Raw genomic sequence first — 14,887 nt, forward strand, 5'->3', positions numbered from 1 at the left:
GTGAATATTTTCTATAAAAATGTTTTCTGATTAGATCACCTACATTGAATAACATTCAAGTTTTATAAATCAAGCACCTAAATATTCAAAGAAACTTTAGATTAATATTTTTATTAATTATTATTATAGTATTATAATTATCACATCTTATATTATTGTATTATAATATACTGTCTATTATACACAATTATAATTATATTAATTAGGTAGCTTGCATTGGACTTGAAGTCAAGAAGCCTTGAATTCAAATCCAACCTGGACACTGATTAGCTATGTGACCCTGGACAAGTCACTTAAACCTCTGCCTACCTCAGTTTCTTTATCTGTAAAATGGGGACAATAATTTCCCAAGATAGTTGTAACAAAATGAGATATTTGTAAAGAATTTACAAATCTTAATACACTATATACATGCTATTATTTTTTATGCCACCACTTACAAACTTTGCCAAAAGGCTTCATTTTCTTATTATGTAAATCACCTTTTTGTGGAAAAAACAAATTACAATGATGCTCTTCATAGTTCTTAAGTATACGAAACATCTAATAGATGTGCAAATAATTGAAACTTGGATTCATAACAAAATACAACTACAGCAAGGGTCAAAGTATCAAGTAACAAATTCTTAATAAATTGTGCCAAGCCATGAAGTGTCTCCCATTTCACTATAAAGTAAATATTACAAAGTGTCATCAAGGCTTTAGACATTTAAAAGTTTTTAACAATAATATAAAGGTTCAGAATTTTACATACTGGATGTATACTTCTGTCCTCTTGCCTTTTACTTACCCTAGCAAGCATTACTTAATCATAAGTAGCATGATTCCAATTCAGTACTTCCCCTGGCACAAAACTGACTCTTAAGCAAGTTTAGTAAAAAGTTTGCAGTCATCTCACTGTAACTAGAAAGACAGAAGTCCTTGTAATAAAGGTTATATTTTTAGTGCCTTCCTTCTTTTAATTATTTCCAGTTTGACCTGTATATAGAATTGTTTGGGGGATTTTTTGTTTATTTGCCTGTTTTTTCCTCCTTGAGGGCAGGGATTGTTTTTTAACTTTTCTTTTCTTTTCTTTTGGTATTCCCAGAGGTTAGGAAAGTGCTTGTCACATATAAAGTGCTTAATAAATGTCTACTGACCGATTTCTTTTTGCCTTCATTTTCCAGCCAGTCCTGAGAACCTTTACCAAATCAGATGCTTCTGTAATGAACTCAAATAGCATTATTCATAAGTCAGAGGATCAGGTAATTATCAGGTAAAGTAAAACAATGTCTACACCAAAATAATTTGGCACATTATTTTTACTCCTCTTCTTGCTCATCATTTTTTTTCCATTTCTCAAACATATCACCAATTTAGTTTTACTGAAAAACATACACCACTCAGAAACAACGGAACAAAATTTGTACAGAGGACTTCATTCACTGTCAGGTTTCTAACTAATGACTGTTTTCATCATCTGAATACATTTGCTTGGCAATTATCTTCACTGACTACTACAATTTGTATCTCTTCTACACCAATGCTCAAACAATACAAAATGTTTTCAACATCAGGTAAACTCTTTACTGCACCTTTAAGTCTAGGAAGAAAAATAATTTTTCTCCACTCCCAAAACCAATTCTATGGCAATAATCCCTAATCGGCATTTCTCAAATTATACAGAATAGCTTCTGGTGGCTGGCTATACAAAAAGTAAAGGATTTATAGACCAAATTTATTAACAAAATGATTAGCATAGGCACCCCATTGTTACCTATAAGTTGCAGCTCACCAAGGGATTCCAAAAACCATGTCTACAAACATGTCCAAAATGTGATATGTTTTACAAATAATGGCAGTACATAATGCATTACAAACAACAAGCTGCATTCAAAGGTTTCGTCTGTGGTCTGGACAAAGTTCTAATACACAAGACCAATGATGCCAAAAATATATTCTAGTAAATTCCCAAAGAGCAGGGGACTGACTCTTGCTTTGCATCTTTCTTTTTATTTTCAAACATGGCTGGAGCTTAAACTTTTGTTTAACTGAATACTGCAATGCCTTCCATCCAAAAAAACAAAAATGCTTTGGCAACTTGAGGAATGAGTCTATACACAAAAAGTTCAGGCAGGGACCTCAAGAGCCACCAGAGGTCATAGATCAGAGATCAGTCAGCATGTAAAGGTTATTAAGAAGGTATTTACAGGGTCATTCATGGGTTAAAGAAATAGAAATCAGTAGTGAGAAATCTCTGAAAATTTTTTTTAAAAGCCTTTATCATGGAGAAGGAACAGAAAAAAACAAAAATGAAAAGAGTCAACCAAATCTAATAAAATATTACCTAAGGAGAAAAGGGAAATCAGTGATATGGGCAAGAATGCTGTCAATCTGGATTCTACTCTCAGCTTCAGAAACAAGTCACTGTGAAACTTCTGACAAATCACAAATCCTCATTTTCTCCACTTACAAGGATTAAAAATGCCACTGTAAAATCATATTCAAAATATAAGACGTATATAACTTGGTAAAGCACAAAAATCTTTGTTTTTTTATTCCTTTCTTTATTCTGAACTTAAACATCAAATAAAATTGGCAACAAAAAGAAGACCTGTACATGAAACTGCAGCTTGCTCTCTCTTATGTACATCTGGCTTTTCTTTTTAAATATCGATTTCAACAAAGTAAAAGATGTTGGATGAAAAATCATAACTAGAGGTGAAAGTAATTTATACTATATCATAATAAAATTCAAATATTCTATAGCCAAAAAAAAATCTTTTTTTTAGCATTTACATGTGTAATTTATGGTGCTATCCCCGTGCATTTTAGAGAAAATATCAACTATAAGCATTTGAATTAAGCAACATATAAATAAAATGCCATTGATCCTATTCTACATATATAGGTATGTGTTTGCATGTGTGAGTGCACCCCGCCCCCAAAGCCATAAGTTAAAAGTTGAGTCATTCTGGATGCAGAATATTGCATATGCTATCAGCCAATATGTGTCATTTTGTTTAGTTTTTCTTTGTTACAAGGAAGAATTCAACATGAGAATTATATTAGGAAATGACTGGTGTAAAAAAAGGCATTAATGAATCTTTTTTCCAACTAATAAAAGTACATTTATGTGCATTTGAAGATACCACATAAAGTCACACCAAATTTGCTGAAATCTTACTATAACATTACTATAACATTCAACAATCTTGCCCTAGTTCCCCTTTCATTTTCCTCAACACAAGACAACTTAAGCAGACCTTCTCCTCCAGGGGCAAGGAGGAAAAGATGGGAACTACGTATCTAGATCCTACTTTCACATCTTAAAGAAAGGCTTCTGAGAATTAGCTTTGCAATGGGCCCTCTCCAGACCCTATCTTACAAGGCAGAGGAACTACAGAAAATATACTAAATATATGAAAAAAATAAGAGTTTTTAAAATTATTTAATTATAATTATAGCTAACATTTATGTAGCACTTTAATGTATGCAAAGCAATTTATGTATTAACATATATATGTGAATATATATCATATTCTGAGACAGTGAGGATATAGTCTTCTTCACTTCAATCCCACAGTTTCACCTCTATTATATTCCCACATATTCGAGGCAGTTCTTTGTAACAGTAAAAGAAATATATAATTGCACAGCCCAGTCAAGTTCTAATAAAACATTCTTTCAATCAGTAGATTTAGCGCTAGAAGAGACCATAGAGGTATTCAGTTCAAATCCCTCATTTCAGGAAACACAGGCTAAGGCACATTAAGTGTCTTCTTGACCAGAGTCTCAGGTAATAAGGGGAATGGCCAAGAATTACCAGATCCTCTTTACTCCAAATCCAATACTTTTCCCACAGCACCATGCTGCCTCCGACTGCTGAAAAACTGTTTTCTTTCTTCAAGGCAAGGATTTCTCCTAAACTTCTTTTGGGTAAAAGAAACCTCATGTAGTTCTATCTCAAAAAGCAAAGTTAAGAGTTGTCTTCTGTCAGAAAGACAGAGAAAGAGCAAGAGAAAGAGAGTGCCCACCACTCCAAAGGATCCATCTTTGAAGTATAGCAGAGAATACTATCTTGGCAGAAGCTCTCAGATTCCTGATTCCAGCCTCCATGGTTCAAAAGCTGTAAAACTCTTCTTCTCTAGAACTCCTCCTTTCAAATATTTATAAAGTATTAAAATGCCCTGATTCAGGTGTCACTAGGCAAACTAACCACATTGACTTCCAGCAGCAATTTATTACTGGGAGATGAAAATAGCGAAGAGAATTTCCTATTTTATGGATTAATCAGAGATTAGGTGGTTCAACTTAAATCACAAATACCATACCACCCAAAAGCCAAAAGCAGTAACATAAACAATATCAAGCCCTAAAAACAGGAGCCATGCTTCCTAGGTACAGTTCAAAAAGTATGAGTAAGACTCACTTTTACACTGTCATCTTCTAAATCTGGTTAATTACTCTCCTTTTCTCTATAAATTAATCCATCTACCACTCTAGTCATTTTTATTAGATGCAGCAAAAAAAGAAAAACTGTGTCATAGTGTGCTCAAAAAAAAAAAAAAGCAGCAGCTTCTCTATGGTTCTACTTTGTCTGTGACCTAGTTACTGGTAGTAGTTAGCAGGAGTTACAGTACCAAAATTCTTTCCTTTCTCTTTCCTATGGAACACCTTATAATTTCAAACATGGCATTTGCTGGTCAACACAATTCCAACTCTCTGTTACTTGCAGAAATCTTTTTTTGGAAGGCTGCCCTGGGTGTTGTGTCACTGTGAAGGCCCTGTGTCCAAACACAAAGCAAGATACAATGAACAAGAAAAACCAACAACAGCTGCACAATTCAGTAAACAGGGACCTTATTGAACATGAGTTGATGTCACCTCATTCCGCTTATCCCAAAAGAAATGCTTCCAGGATTCACCAGTGCAGAGAGCTTCTTTTTATGTTTGTTTCTGCCTCTCCAAGTGTACAAAAAAGAAAGCAAAATAAGAATAGCAGTTTTCTATTTTCAAGTTATACCACACTACCCCTACTACACTATCCTCTATTCTTGAATCTCTTGCCCACAATCATCCCTGTTACTCTGACCTGAATGAAGCTAGGGAAAGTCACCAAATTATGCTGATTGAGTCCACCACAAATTTATGTTATGTAATCTCAACTAAGAAGCCCCAAAGAATAGTAGATAGAGAGCTGGCCTTGGAATCAGGGAGACCTGGGTCTCCTCTGTCATTCCTCTGATAAATACTGGTTGTGACCCTGGGCAAGTCATTTTAACCTCTCAATGCCCTAGGCAACTTGCTAAAACCATAAATTGCAAAGAAGGTGCCAACCTACATTGGTAGAGGGAGTTTCCCACTCTATCAGTGAAATTTCAGGTCTAGTCCCAACCTCTATCCCTTAATCTCAACTGGGACCTCACTACCACAAGGTAATCCTTCTATTCCTCCTTATTTACTACTTACCAAAAAGACTATTCTCTTCCATCCTCCAGATTCCCAAGTGAGGGCCTCACTTCACACTTCACAAAGGCCATTTCTTCTCCCCTTTTTATCTCACATCCTTCTGACATTTCTCACTATCTCTTCCTTGACTCCAGATGAAGAGGCAGCCCTTCTCCTTGCCAAGGCCAACCTTTTATAATCCTACATGCACTCCTGATCTTACTCCTTTCAAGCTTCAGCAGTCCCCACAACTATCATGCTTATTCTCTAAACTTTCATCTCCTCCCTATCTACCAACAGTTCCCCTAATGCCTACAAACATTTCCCCCTCTCCCCCAGACTCTCTCATCATTAAACTCTCACTAAATCCTACCACCCTGGCTAGTTAGAATTCTAGATCTTTCCTCCTCCTTTCTGCTAAACTTACAAAAGCAGTGTATATTTGGCAACTCCATTTCCTCTCTTCTAACTCTTTTCTAAACTCATTTCAATATGGCTTGTCATCTCACCATTCAACTGAAGCTGCTCTTTCCAGAGTTACCAACAATCACTTAATTGCCAAATCTAATAGCCTTTTCTCAGTCTTCATCCTTCTAGACCAGGACTTCCTAAACTTTTTCCACTACAGAATATCCTTCAGCACTTCTTAAACTATAGGGGTGGAGTTTAAGAAGTGCTGTTCTAGACCTCTCTAAAGCATGTGACTTGATCACCTTCTTTCCATCACTTCCTCACTCTTAAGGACTCTTGCCTGTCTTACCACTCCTCAGTCTCCTTCGCTGTATATTCATCTATATCTTCTTCATTACTGTGTGTGTCCTCCAAGGCTCTGTCCTGGGCTCTCTTAATTCTCCTCTCTGTATTTATTAAATTTAAGCTCCATGAAGGCAAGGACTGTTTTTGCTCTTTTTTCACATACCCAAAGTTCAACAAAGTACCTGAAACATAGTAAGTGTTTAATAAATACTTTTGGAGTGTTTTTTTCCTCTTTCTTTCTCTTACTTTTTAATTGGGGCCAGGAAACAGTAATAATGACACAAAAAAGAGGTAGCCATTGTAACTTTTTTTAAAAAAGCATATAAAATGGAGATTCATATATAATTTTCTTTGTATGTTTGGCGTTATGTATGCAAATGCTTTTTGGTGTTTAAGTTCAGAATTTTTAAAAGTTTCAAAAAAAGTTGATTGATTCAAGCACAAAATGATTATACCTATAAGCAGACTAACTTGAACTTGTCCTACTTTTTCCTTTTTAGCATAACTCACCCGTCTTTAGTTTTCAGGAGGATCACTTATATTATCTCATAGGATGACCATAATAGAAATTCACTATCCCAAACTAATTTTTGAGAAATCTACTGTGAACTTGACAGATTCTACATTAAAGTATTAATCTGCCTTAATGAAAAACAGAATATTAACAGCCACACTCTGTGGGATGACTGACTTTAATAGATTTGGCTCTTCTCAGCAACGCAAGAATCTAAGACAACTCCAAAAGACTCATGATAGAAAATGCTATCCACATCCAAGAACTATGGAGTATGAATGCAGATGGAAGCATACTATTTGCTTCTTTTTTTGTTGTTGTTTTGTTTTTTTTCTTCTTTCTTGTTGGTTCCTCTCATTAGTTCTAATTCTTCTACACTATATCATGACTAATGTGAAAATATGCTTAATATGAATGTATAAGTAGAGACTATATCAGATTACATGCTGCTTTGGGGAGGGGAGAGGAGAAGTGGAAGAAAATTTAGAACTCAAAATCTTATGGAAGTGAATGCTGAAAACTAAAAATAAATAAACTATTTTTAAAAAATACAACAATGGGTTTAAAAAAAAAGAAAAAGGGGAACTCTGGATCTTCTCAAATCATTGGTTATTAATTTCTTTCAATGGAAAACAATTAGGAACTCTTCCCCCAGAGTCAAAGTTGTTTTTTTGTTTTCGTTTTTGGTAGAAGAGTTTCATTAAAGTTGTAAATCATAATTTCTCTGAACACTTGAAAAAAAATAATAATCTTGCAAACCAGATTCTCACTCCATCTTCATTTATAGACTTACACTATACTACAGGAGACTAACCACCGTAGTTAATTTTTTTGTTGTTTTTTTTTTTATTTTTAGTTTTCAACAATCACTTCCCTACACTTTTGAGTTTTAAATTTTTCTCCCCCTCCTTCACCTCCTCACTCCCCAAAATGATGGGCAATCTGATATAGGCTCTACATATATATTCCCATTAAATACATTTTCATATTAGTCATGTTGTAAGGAAGAATTAGAACCAATAGGAGGAATCACAAGAAAGAGGAAACAAAACAGAAAAAAAAGAGCAAACAGTATGCTCTGATTTGCATTCAAACTCCATTCACTACAGTTATTATTAAGTTAGTCTCTAAATACTAAGTTTCATTAAATTTAGTGATCAAAATCTTGAGTAAGGAGAGGCCATTCAGATTTTATAAAATGTTAGAGTTATAAGATACTATGATTATCTGGAATTACTGATATTGCTTAAATTATTTAAATACTTATTTGTTCAAATACTGACCATGTCACCCCCATTTCCCAATTCACTGTAGTGTCAGTCAACAAGAATTAATTAAGCACTTACTACATGCCAGACTACGTGCTTCAGATAAAAAGAAAGACAAAAACAGGGTCCCCAACTTTAAGGAACTCACATTTTAATGAGAGAGATAACATGTAAAGGAAAATATTTTGAAGGAGAGACATGATGGAAGGGGAAGAGACCAGGAGAGGGCTCTTTGCAAAAGCTGGTATTTGAGCTGTCTCAAAGCAGTCCAGGAAAGTCAGGAGACAGAAATAAGGCAGGAGAGCATAGTAAGCATGGGAATGCCAAAGAAAGCAGGTTGCCACTAGAATTTACTGAATATGGAAATGCATTTTAGGAAAAATCACTTTGCCAGCTGAGTGAAGTATAGATTGAAGTGGGAAGAGACTTAAGGCAGGGAGATCAACCAGAGTGCTATTTCAATAGTCCAGGTGTGCAGTTTTGAGTGCCAATATGACAGCATATCCAGATTCTGTGAAGGAAGAAAGAGCACCTGACAACAGAATGAATATGTGAGCTGTATTCAAGTAAAGATTAGAGAATGACACTAAGATTGTTGTGTCTTAGTGACCTGGAGAATGGTGGTGTCCTCCACAGTAACAGGAAAGCTGGGAAGTGAGGATTTGGGAAAGAATAAGTGAATTCTGTTCTGGACATGCTGAGTTTGAGGGGCCTACAGAACAACCAGTTTGAGATGCCCATACCCATAAAGCATCATTTTGGTCCTGAACTGGAGCTCAAAAGACTAGAGATGCTTCTTCTTATTATTATATTGAGTTTTTTAAATTTTCAAAGAGCTTTAAATATTACCTCATTTGACCCGGACAACTACCGTTAAAGATAGGTGCTATTTATATCCCCATTTTAAAGATAAGAAAACTGAGGAACAAGGAGTATAGTGAATTGCTCAGTCACCCACTTAGTGTCTGAGCCAGGATTTGAACCTAGGTCTTCCTGACACTAAATCCAACATATTATTCAAATGTGCCATTCTACCTAATAAATGACTCTTCTTGGGCCTTTCTTTGTACCCCCAGTGTTCATTTAGCACAGGACCTGGCACATAATAAGTACTTCATTCATCCCACATATCCAATCCATAATCAAATTTATCATTTCTACCTACACATTCCCATCCTTTCCATTCATACAGCCACAATGCTAGTTTAGATCCTCATCATGTCTAGCCTGGACTACTGCAATAGCTTTCAAACTGGTCTCCCTGCCATGTCACTACCCAATCCAACACATTCTTCACTCAGCTATCAAGGTCATTTTCCTGAAGTGTAGTCAGACTGACCATGTCACCACCTACATACAGCTCAGGGAACTCCAAGGGCTCTCAATCATCTCCAGAATCAAATATAAAGTCTTCAATTCAGCATTTTAAAGCTTTTCACTTCCCAGTGGCCCTTCCCTACCTTTCCAACCTGATTGGTTATTGGCCTTTGTTCTCAAGAGGACCAAAGTTACAGCACTATGCCTGAGTCAAGTTACAGTGTGTCTGACTGCAGCTGATCAGACCAATATGAGTTCAGAATGTTCTACCACAGGTCCGGCAAAAATAGTCCACGTTAACATTTGGGGTGCATTCTCTAAATTTGTCCATCTCGAGTTTCTTTTAAGCTACTTCAATTCTGCTTTGCTCATAGAATACAGCACCTTCTCTGATGTGGGCACGACATGCTGAGCAGTCCTGTGCCAATGTCTCCCATGTCACAAAATAAATTCCAAAGTTCTTAGGAGAGACCTTGAGAGTGTCCTTGTATCACTTCTTCTGACCACCATGTAAGCGCTTGCCCTGGGTGAGTTCTCCATAAAACAGTCTTTTTGGCAAGCGTACTGAAATGGGCTGACCTTTCCAACCAACTTACACTCAACCCTCCCAAGTACTCTATGATCCAGCTACCCTGACCTACTTGGAGTTCTTGGAACATAACACTCCATGCCTCTGCAATGGCTCTCTCCTGTGAATGGAATACTCTGTCCTCTCACTCCACCCATTATTTCCTTCACTCCCTTCAGTACTCAGCTCAAATCCCACTTTTTGCAGGAGGTTTTCTTGGTCCCTCCAATTACTAAGTATCTTCTGTCTTCAGATTATCTTCACATATTCTGTTATATATCTTGAACATTCCTAGATATTTATATGTTGTATCTCCCCATTAGAATATACACTTCTGAAGAGCACAGGTTATAATTTTTGTTTGTGTGAAGGGTTTTTTTGCCTTTCTTTGTATGATCAGTGGTTAGCACAGTACCTAAAACATAGTAGGGCTTAATAAATGGTTATCTACTGATTGATGACTGATTGAATGTAACAGATAGCAATGGTATTCTGTATGATTATACCAGAAAGATAATATATGCAGAATGCTATACTACCTTTCACTCAAGAAATAACAAAAACCATTGCAATTTCATTTTTGTCCATAACATGGACTGTGAAGGGCTAACAACCCAATTTCTGCCTTCTTCTGGATACGTTTCTCAGGTCCCTTCTTAGATAAGAATGAAAGACTTACAAAGAATCTAAGCGTTCATAGGACATAACAGAGAAACAAAAAGTTTTCAAACATGCCTTTTTTTTTTTTTAAAGGCAACTGGGGTTAAGTGACATGTCTAGGGTCACACAGCTAGTAAGTGTGAAGAGTTTGGTCTGAGGTCGAATTTGAACTCAGATCCTCCTGATTTCAGGGCTGGTGCTCTATTCACTGTGCCACCTACCTGTGCCCCCCCCAACATGTCTTCTTGAGCTTCAGTTTAGACAACTGTTTCCCAAAATGAGTCTTTTAAAGTCAATTTTCATGTTTTCACAGAGAGGAGATGCTTGAGAGAGAAACCACAAGAGTACAACATACTTTATCAAATGTCAGAGTAAGACAGGAACAGCAGGGAAAGTTTTATTAGCAATCACCCATTAGATGGATTTGATCAAAAGACTAAAAAACTATATGTGGGACAATAAGGAATTCTAGAAACTTTGGAGAAAACATTGTCACTTGGGAACATAATTGTTTTTGACACATGGCTTATTTTTATCATCCAGTTCTTGGAAAAAATAAGGACCATATAATAATTAAAGGAGAAAGAAAGATATCTGTTAAATTCTATTACAATAAATTAATACCTTAGAACTATTTTAATTCACTTGACTGTCACAAGCAAGCCTCATAACTTTCCTTTAGTGTGTTGGGAAAGGTATAGAAGAAGAGGACAAGCAAGAGGAGGCATAAAAGAAAGGAAGAAAAAAATTGGGAGGTTGAATTAGATGATCTTAGTCCTCCCTTTACACCTCTGAATTTTGTTCATATACAACTTAAAGAGCTCTAAAGAAAATATACTCTAACTCTCAGAAGTCTTATAAATAAGGAGTGAGATAAAGGAAGAGGATATAGTTGATAAAGTCTCACTCCCACAGAATGACAAAGCTGTGCTGGGCAGCTTTAGAAAACACAAGCTTTTCAACCAATGTAAAGATCCCAACAACCGGCTGATGAATTATAAAGAATCCTAGGAAACACTAAAACAACAGGTACTATAAATACTAGTTACCTCAAAGTGTTGTAAGCTTTTACATGTTTAATCTCAGCTACTACAAATATGAATAACTCAAGACAAAATCAAATCTAGTGGTTCATAACTTTTGGGACTTATTCAGCTCACATGCAGATGATATTAAGAAAAGTTATCCTCAATTATCAGGCCATACTTTTCCTCAAGTACTTTAAAAAAGTTCTGTCATTGACAGTAATACTTTTCTTTTAAAACCACTTAAATGAAGCTTAGTAATTCAGTATTTGGTTATGACAATGGTTACTTGGGCCACAATTACTCTACAGTCAAGACTCTCAAGTAAAGAAAAAGATAAAAATATGTATTTAGTACTACAACAGCAACTTAAACACAATTATTGACGTAATGATGATAGTTTCTGTCAAAAACAAAGAAAAAAAATATAACCTAAGCAAGGGATAGTCTAGCATGTAGTTTAGATAACTCATGAACCCAAAAAGAGTTCTCAAACATTTTTAAACAAATAAGAATACTAAAAAGATCCACCAAGTTTCACAAACTCCTAGTCTAATTGAAAAAACAGGAAAAGTATGACATTTACTAGATGGTAATAAGTTGTACTATCTTTAAAAAACAAAAAGACCTACTTAAATGAAACTAAAGTCCTCATTTATACTAATATCAGCTATTTCCTACATAATCAAATATAGCATTTAAAATTCATAAAGATGCTTCACAGATTGCAGAAAGACTTGCAGATACATAACCTAATCAAGTTAATTTGCCTTCTGTCAAATACACAAATTATTACCTTCAATCCAAAGATTCAACTTTCCAGCACTGAAAGTAAGAAATTAAACTGTATGGGTGGCAGTTGGATAAAAATCTATTTGGGGGCTATGTTTAAAAAATGTCAGGTATTGTACAGTCTTCACAACCTCAAACTTGGGAAACAATAGATTTCTGAACGAACAAGTAAATCACTCTCATTGATTTCCTCTTTCACTCCATGTAAGCTATTGCCTAATTGAGGCCAGACCTGTCAAGCTCCAACAGTACCCAGGAAATGACTACATTACTTGGGTGCACACATCAACATGTGTGGAATACTTCTTATGTCGAAGCAAAGGAGAAAAAAAGTGAGACTGAGGTTGCTCTTTAAGCTAAAGCATTACCTTTACAATATACCTCAGGAAAAAAGGTCCAAAAGCAGTTCTTTATTGTTTTGACACACAAAAACCACCTTAGTCCACAACTGCATCTACATCTCACAGTGTCAAGTATGGTTGTCTTGAAGTCATCCTCCACTTTCTCACATATTTGCAAAAGTTCATTTTTAACCTGATTAAACAAAACACAACCAAGTGTTTTCCCATCTAAAATTACTCTATATTTTAATCCAAATCTCATATGTCCTTGGACACTAATAGTAGGACCCAGAAGGATGTCTGTTTTCCTGCCTTAAGAACCTGTTAATCGTCTAACGTCCAACACCCAAAACAGCAAGTTATTACCATACTTTTTACAAAAAAAAATAAATAAATCCATTAAACATCGAAGAGAAATATAAATACAACAGCCAAACCATGAGAAAAATAAGCCACACAGGTTGTAAAATGAGCAATAATCATTTCCACTTAAAATGTGCACTACTGAGCACAACAGCAACAGTACGATAAATGCTGGGAGCGTTAACAACCTACTGGACATCTCAGCCAAGAAAGGACAGGCCAAGAACTATTAATGACACCAAGCCTGGCCTCTGAAAGAGGTATAACATAGCAGAACATCAGAATACGGGATTTCCGAATGCCATTTTAATACTACTGGAAGAGAGAAGGCAAGTGCTGTAAAAAGGCAAAGGCCAACGTCTGCAGAAGGATGTAACACAAGACCACGGTCTTGTGGCAGCATCAGCTGTCCAACCTCATCTCACCTCAAACACACAACTTAATTTCAGGATGTCCTTATCACTGCCAGCAGCAAGGGGGAGAGGGAGGCGGGGGAGAGGAGGAGGAGGCAGGAGCGGATGATGATAGTGCACGGAGAGAGCTCCCAAGTGACAGATAAGGGCCCTGGAAGAGGCCGAGAAAAGAAGCCCCTCTAAGAGGGGTTTCTGCCGGCAAGAAGAAGAGAGGGCTTGACAGCATTCGTGCACGAGAAAGGAGGCTCGCCCGCTGCCTCTCAGGCTGTTAAGGGGCCAGGCGGGTGGAGGGAAAGGACTAAGGAATAACGAGATGTCAGGGGAAGGGGGCTTGGAGACGCCGGAGAGGAGTGGGGGAAGGGATAGGGAGGGGAGGGACTTCCCCGGACATTTCCAAAAGGACATCACCGGAGAGCACAGCCAGTCCCCCTTCCCAGTCACTGGTGGGATCCCCCTCCAAGGCGATAAGGCCCCGACCCTCTCGCCAAGACCCTCTCGAAGGGGTGTCCGCCCCAGACCTCTGGCTGCACCCTCTCTCCCTTCCCCACAGACGGACGCTCCTCCTCCATCTCGCTCCCCCTTCTCACTTAGATCTCTGAACCTGCCGGGGAGGAGGTCCCCTCCCTCCCGTCGCCTCCCCAGGCCTGGCCCGGCCCCTCCCCCCTCACCTCTCCTCAGCGCCTCCTCGTAGCTGAGGAATCCGATCCGTGACTCCTTGGCGCCCATACTCCCTTCATCCCCTCGGCCGGGGGTCGGAGCCTGAGAGCGCCCCCCGTCCCCGCTTTCTCCTAGTCGTCGTCCCGGGTGACGGTGTTCTCGTCCCCCGTCCTTCCGCCCCTCCGAGGCGCACCCACACACGCACACACTAACAAGTGCGGCTCCTGGCCCGGCGGCTCCTCCCGGCCGCCGCCGATACCGTCGCCAGCCCAGCCGCTGCCGCCGCCGCTACCGCCGCCGCCGCCGCCTCCATGCTGAGTCACGTGACCCCGCTCCCACACTTCCCCCGCCCTCCCTGCCCTCCCCTCCCTACTCCGCCCTCCTCTTCTTCCACTCCTCCTCCACGGCCTGCCCCCGCGCCAGCCCCGCCGGGGGTCACCTGACCCGAGGCTCAGGGATTGTTCCGGGTAATGGCAGGCTGGAATTGGGGGGGATGGGAGGGAGCGCTACGCCGCGCCCAGCCCCTCTCCGCGCAGAGGCGTAGGGGGAGGGGCTGAGCTGCCTCACGTGAGCTGTCGTCGTTCCCTCTTCCCCCGCCAATCAGAAGCCAAGCCGCTGATTCGGCCTCTGGCTGTGCTTCAGAAGGCAGCGGCGGACGGGGGCAAAAAGTGGAGTGGGATTGGCTTCCGGGGCGGGCACGCTGGGGAAGGGGAGGAACGGATTGGAGGAAGGGGGAAGGCTCAACGTTCTCTCCGCCCTCTGGGCAGAGCCAGTGAGCACCCG

The 14,887-nt window shown here is 38.6% G+C and overlaps 1 protein-coding gene across 1 annotated transcript in view; it reads right to left on the bottom strand.

Annotated features, from left to right (window-relative positions):
• The window catches only part of USP32 (ubiquitin specific peptidase 32), a 260,532-nt gene extending 246,192 nt beyond the window's left edge, over positions 1-14,340 (bottom strand). The window contains exon 1 of the mRNA XM_027870297.1: positions 14,116-14,340. Within this exon, the coding sequence (XP_027726098.1) occupies positions 14,116-14,173 (58 nt within the window). The 5' untranslated portion in view covers positions 14,174-14,340. The remainder of the gene's footprint in view (positions 1-14,115) is intronic.
• Positions 14,341-14,887: the final 547 nt, after the last annotated feature.

The sequence above is a fragment of the Vombatus ursinus genome, unplaced genomic scaffold (genome assembly GCF_900497805.2).
Source record: "Vombatus ursinus unplaced genomic scaffold, bare-nosed wombat genome assembly UNPS02014797.1, whole genome shotgun sequence".
Lineage (NCBI taxonomy): Eukaryota > Metazoa > Chordata > Mammalia > Diprotodontia > Vombatidae > Vombatus > Vombatus ursinus.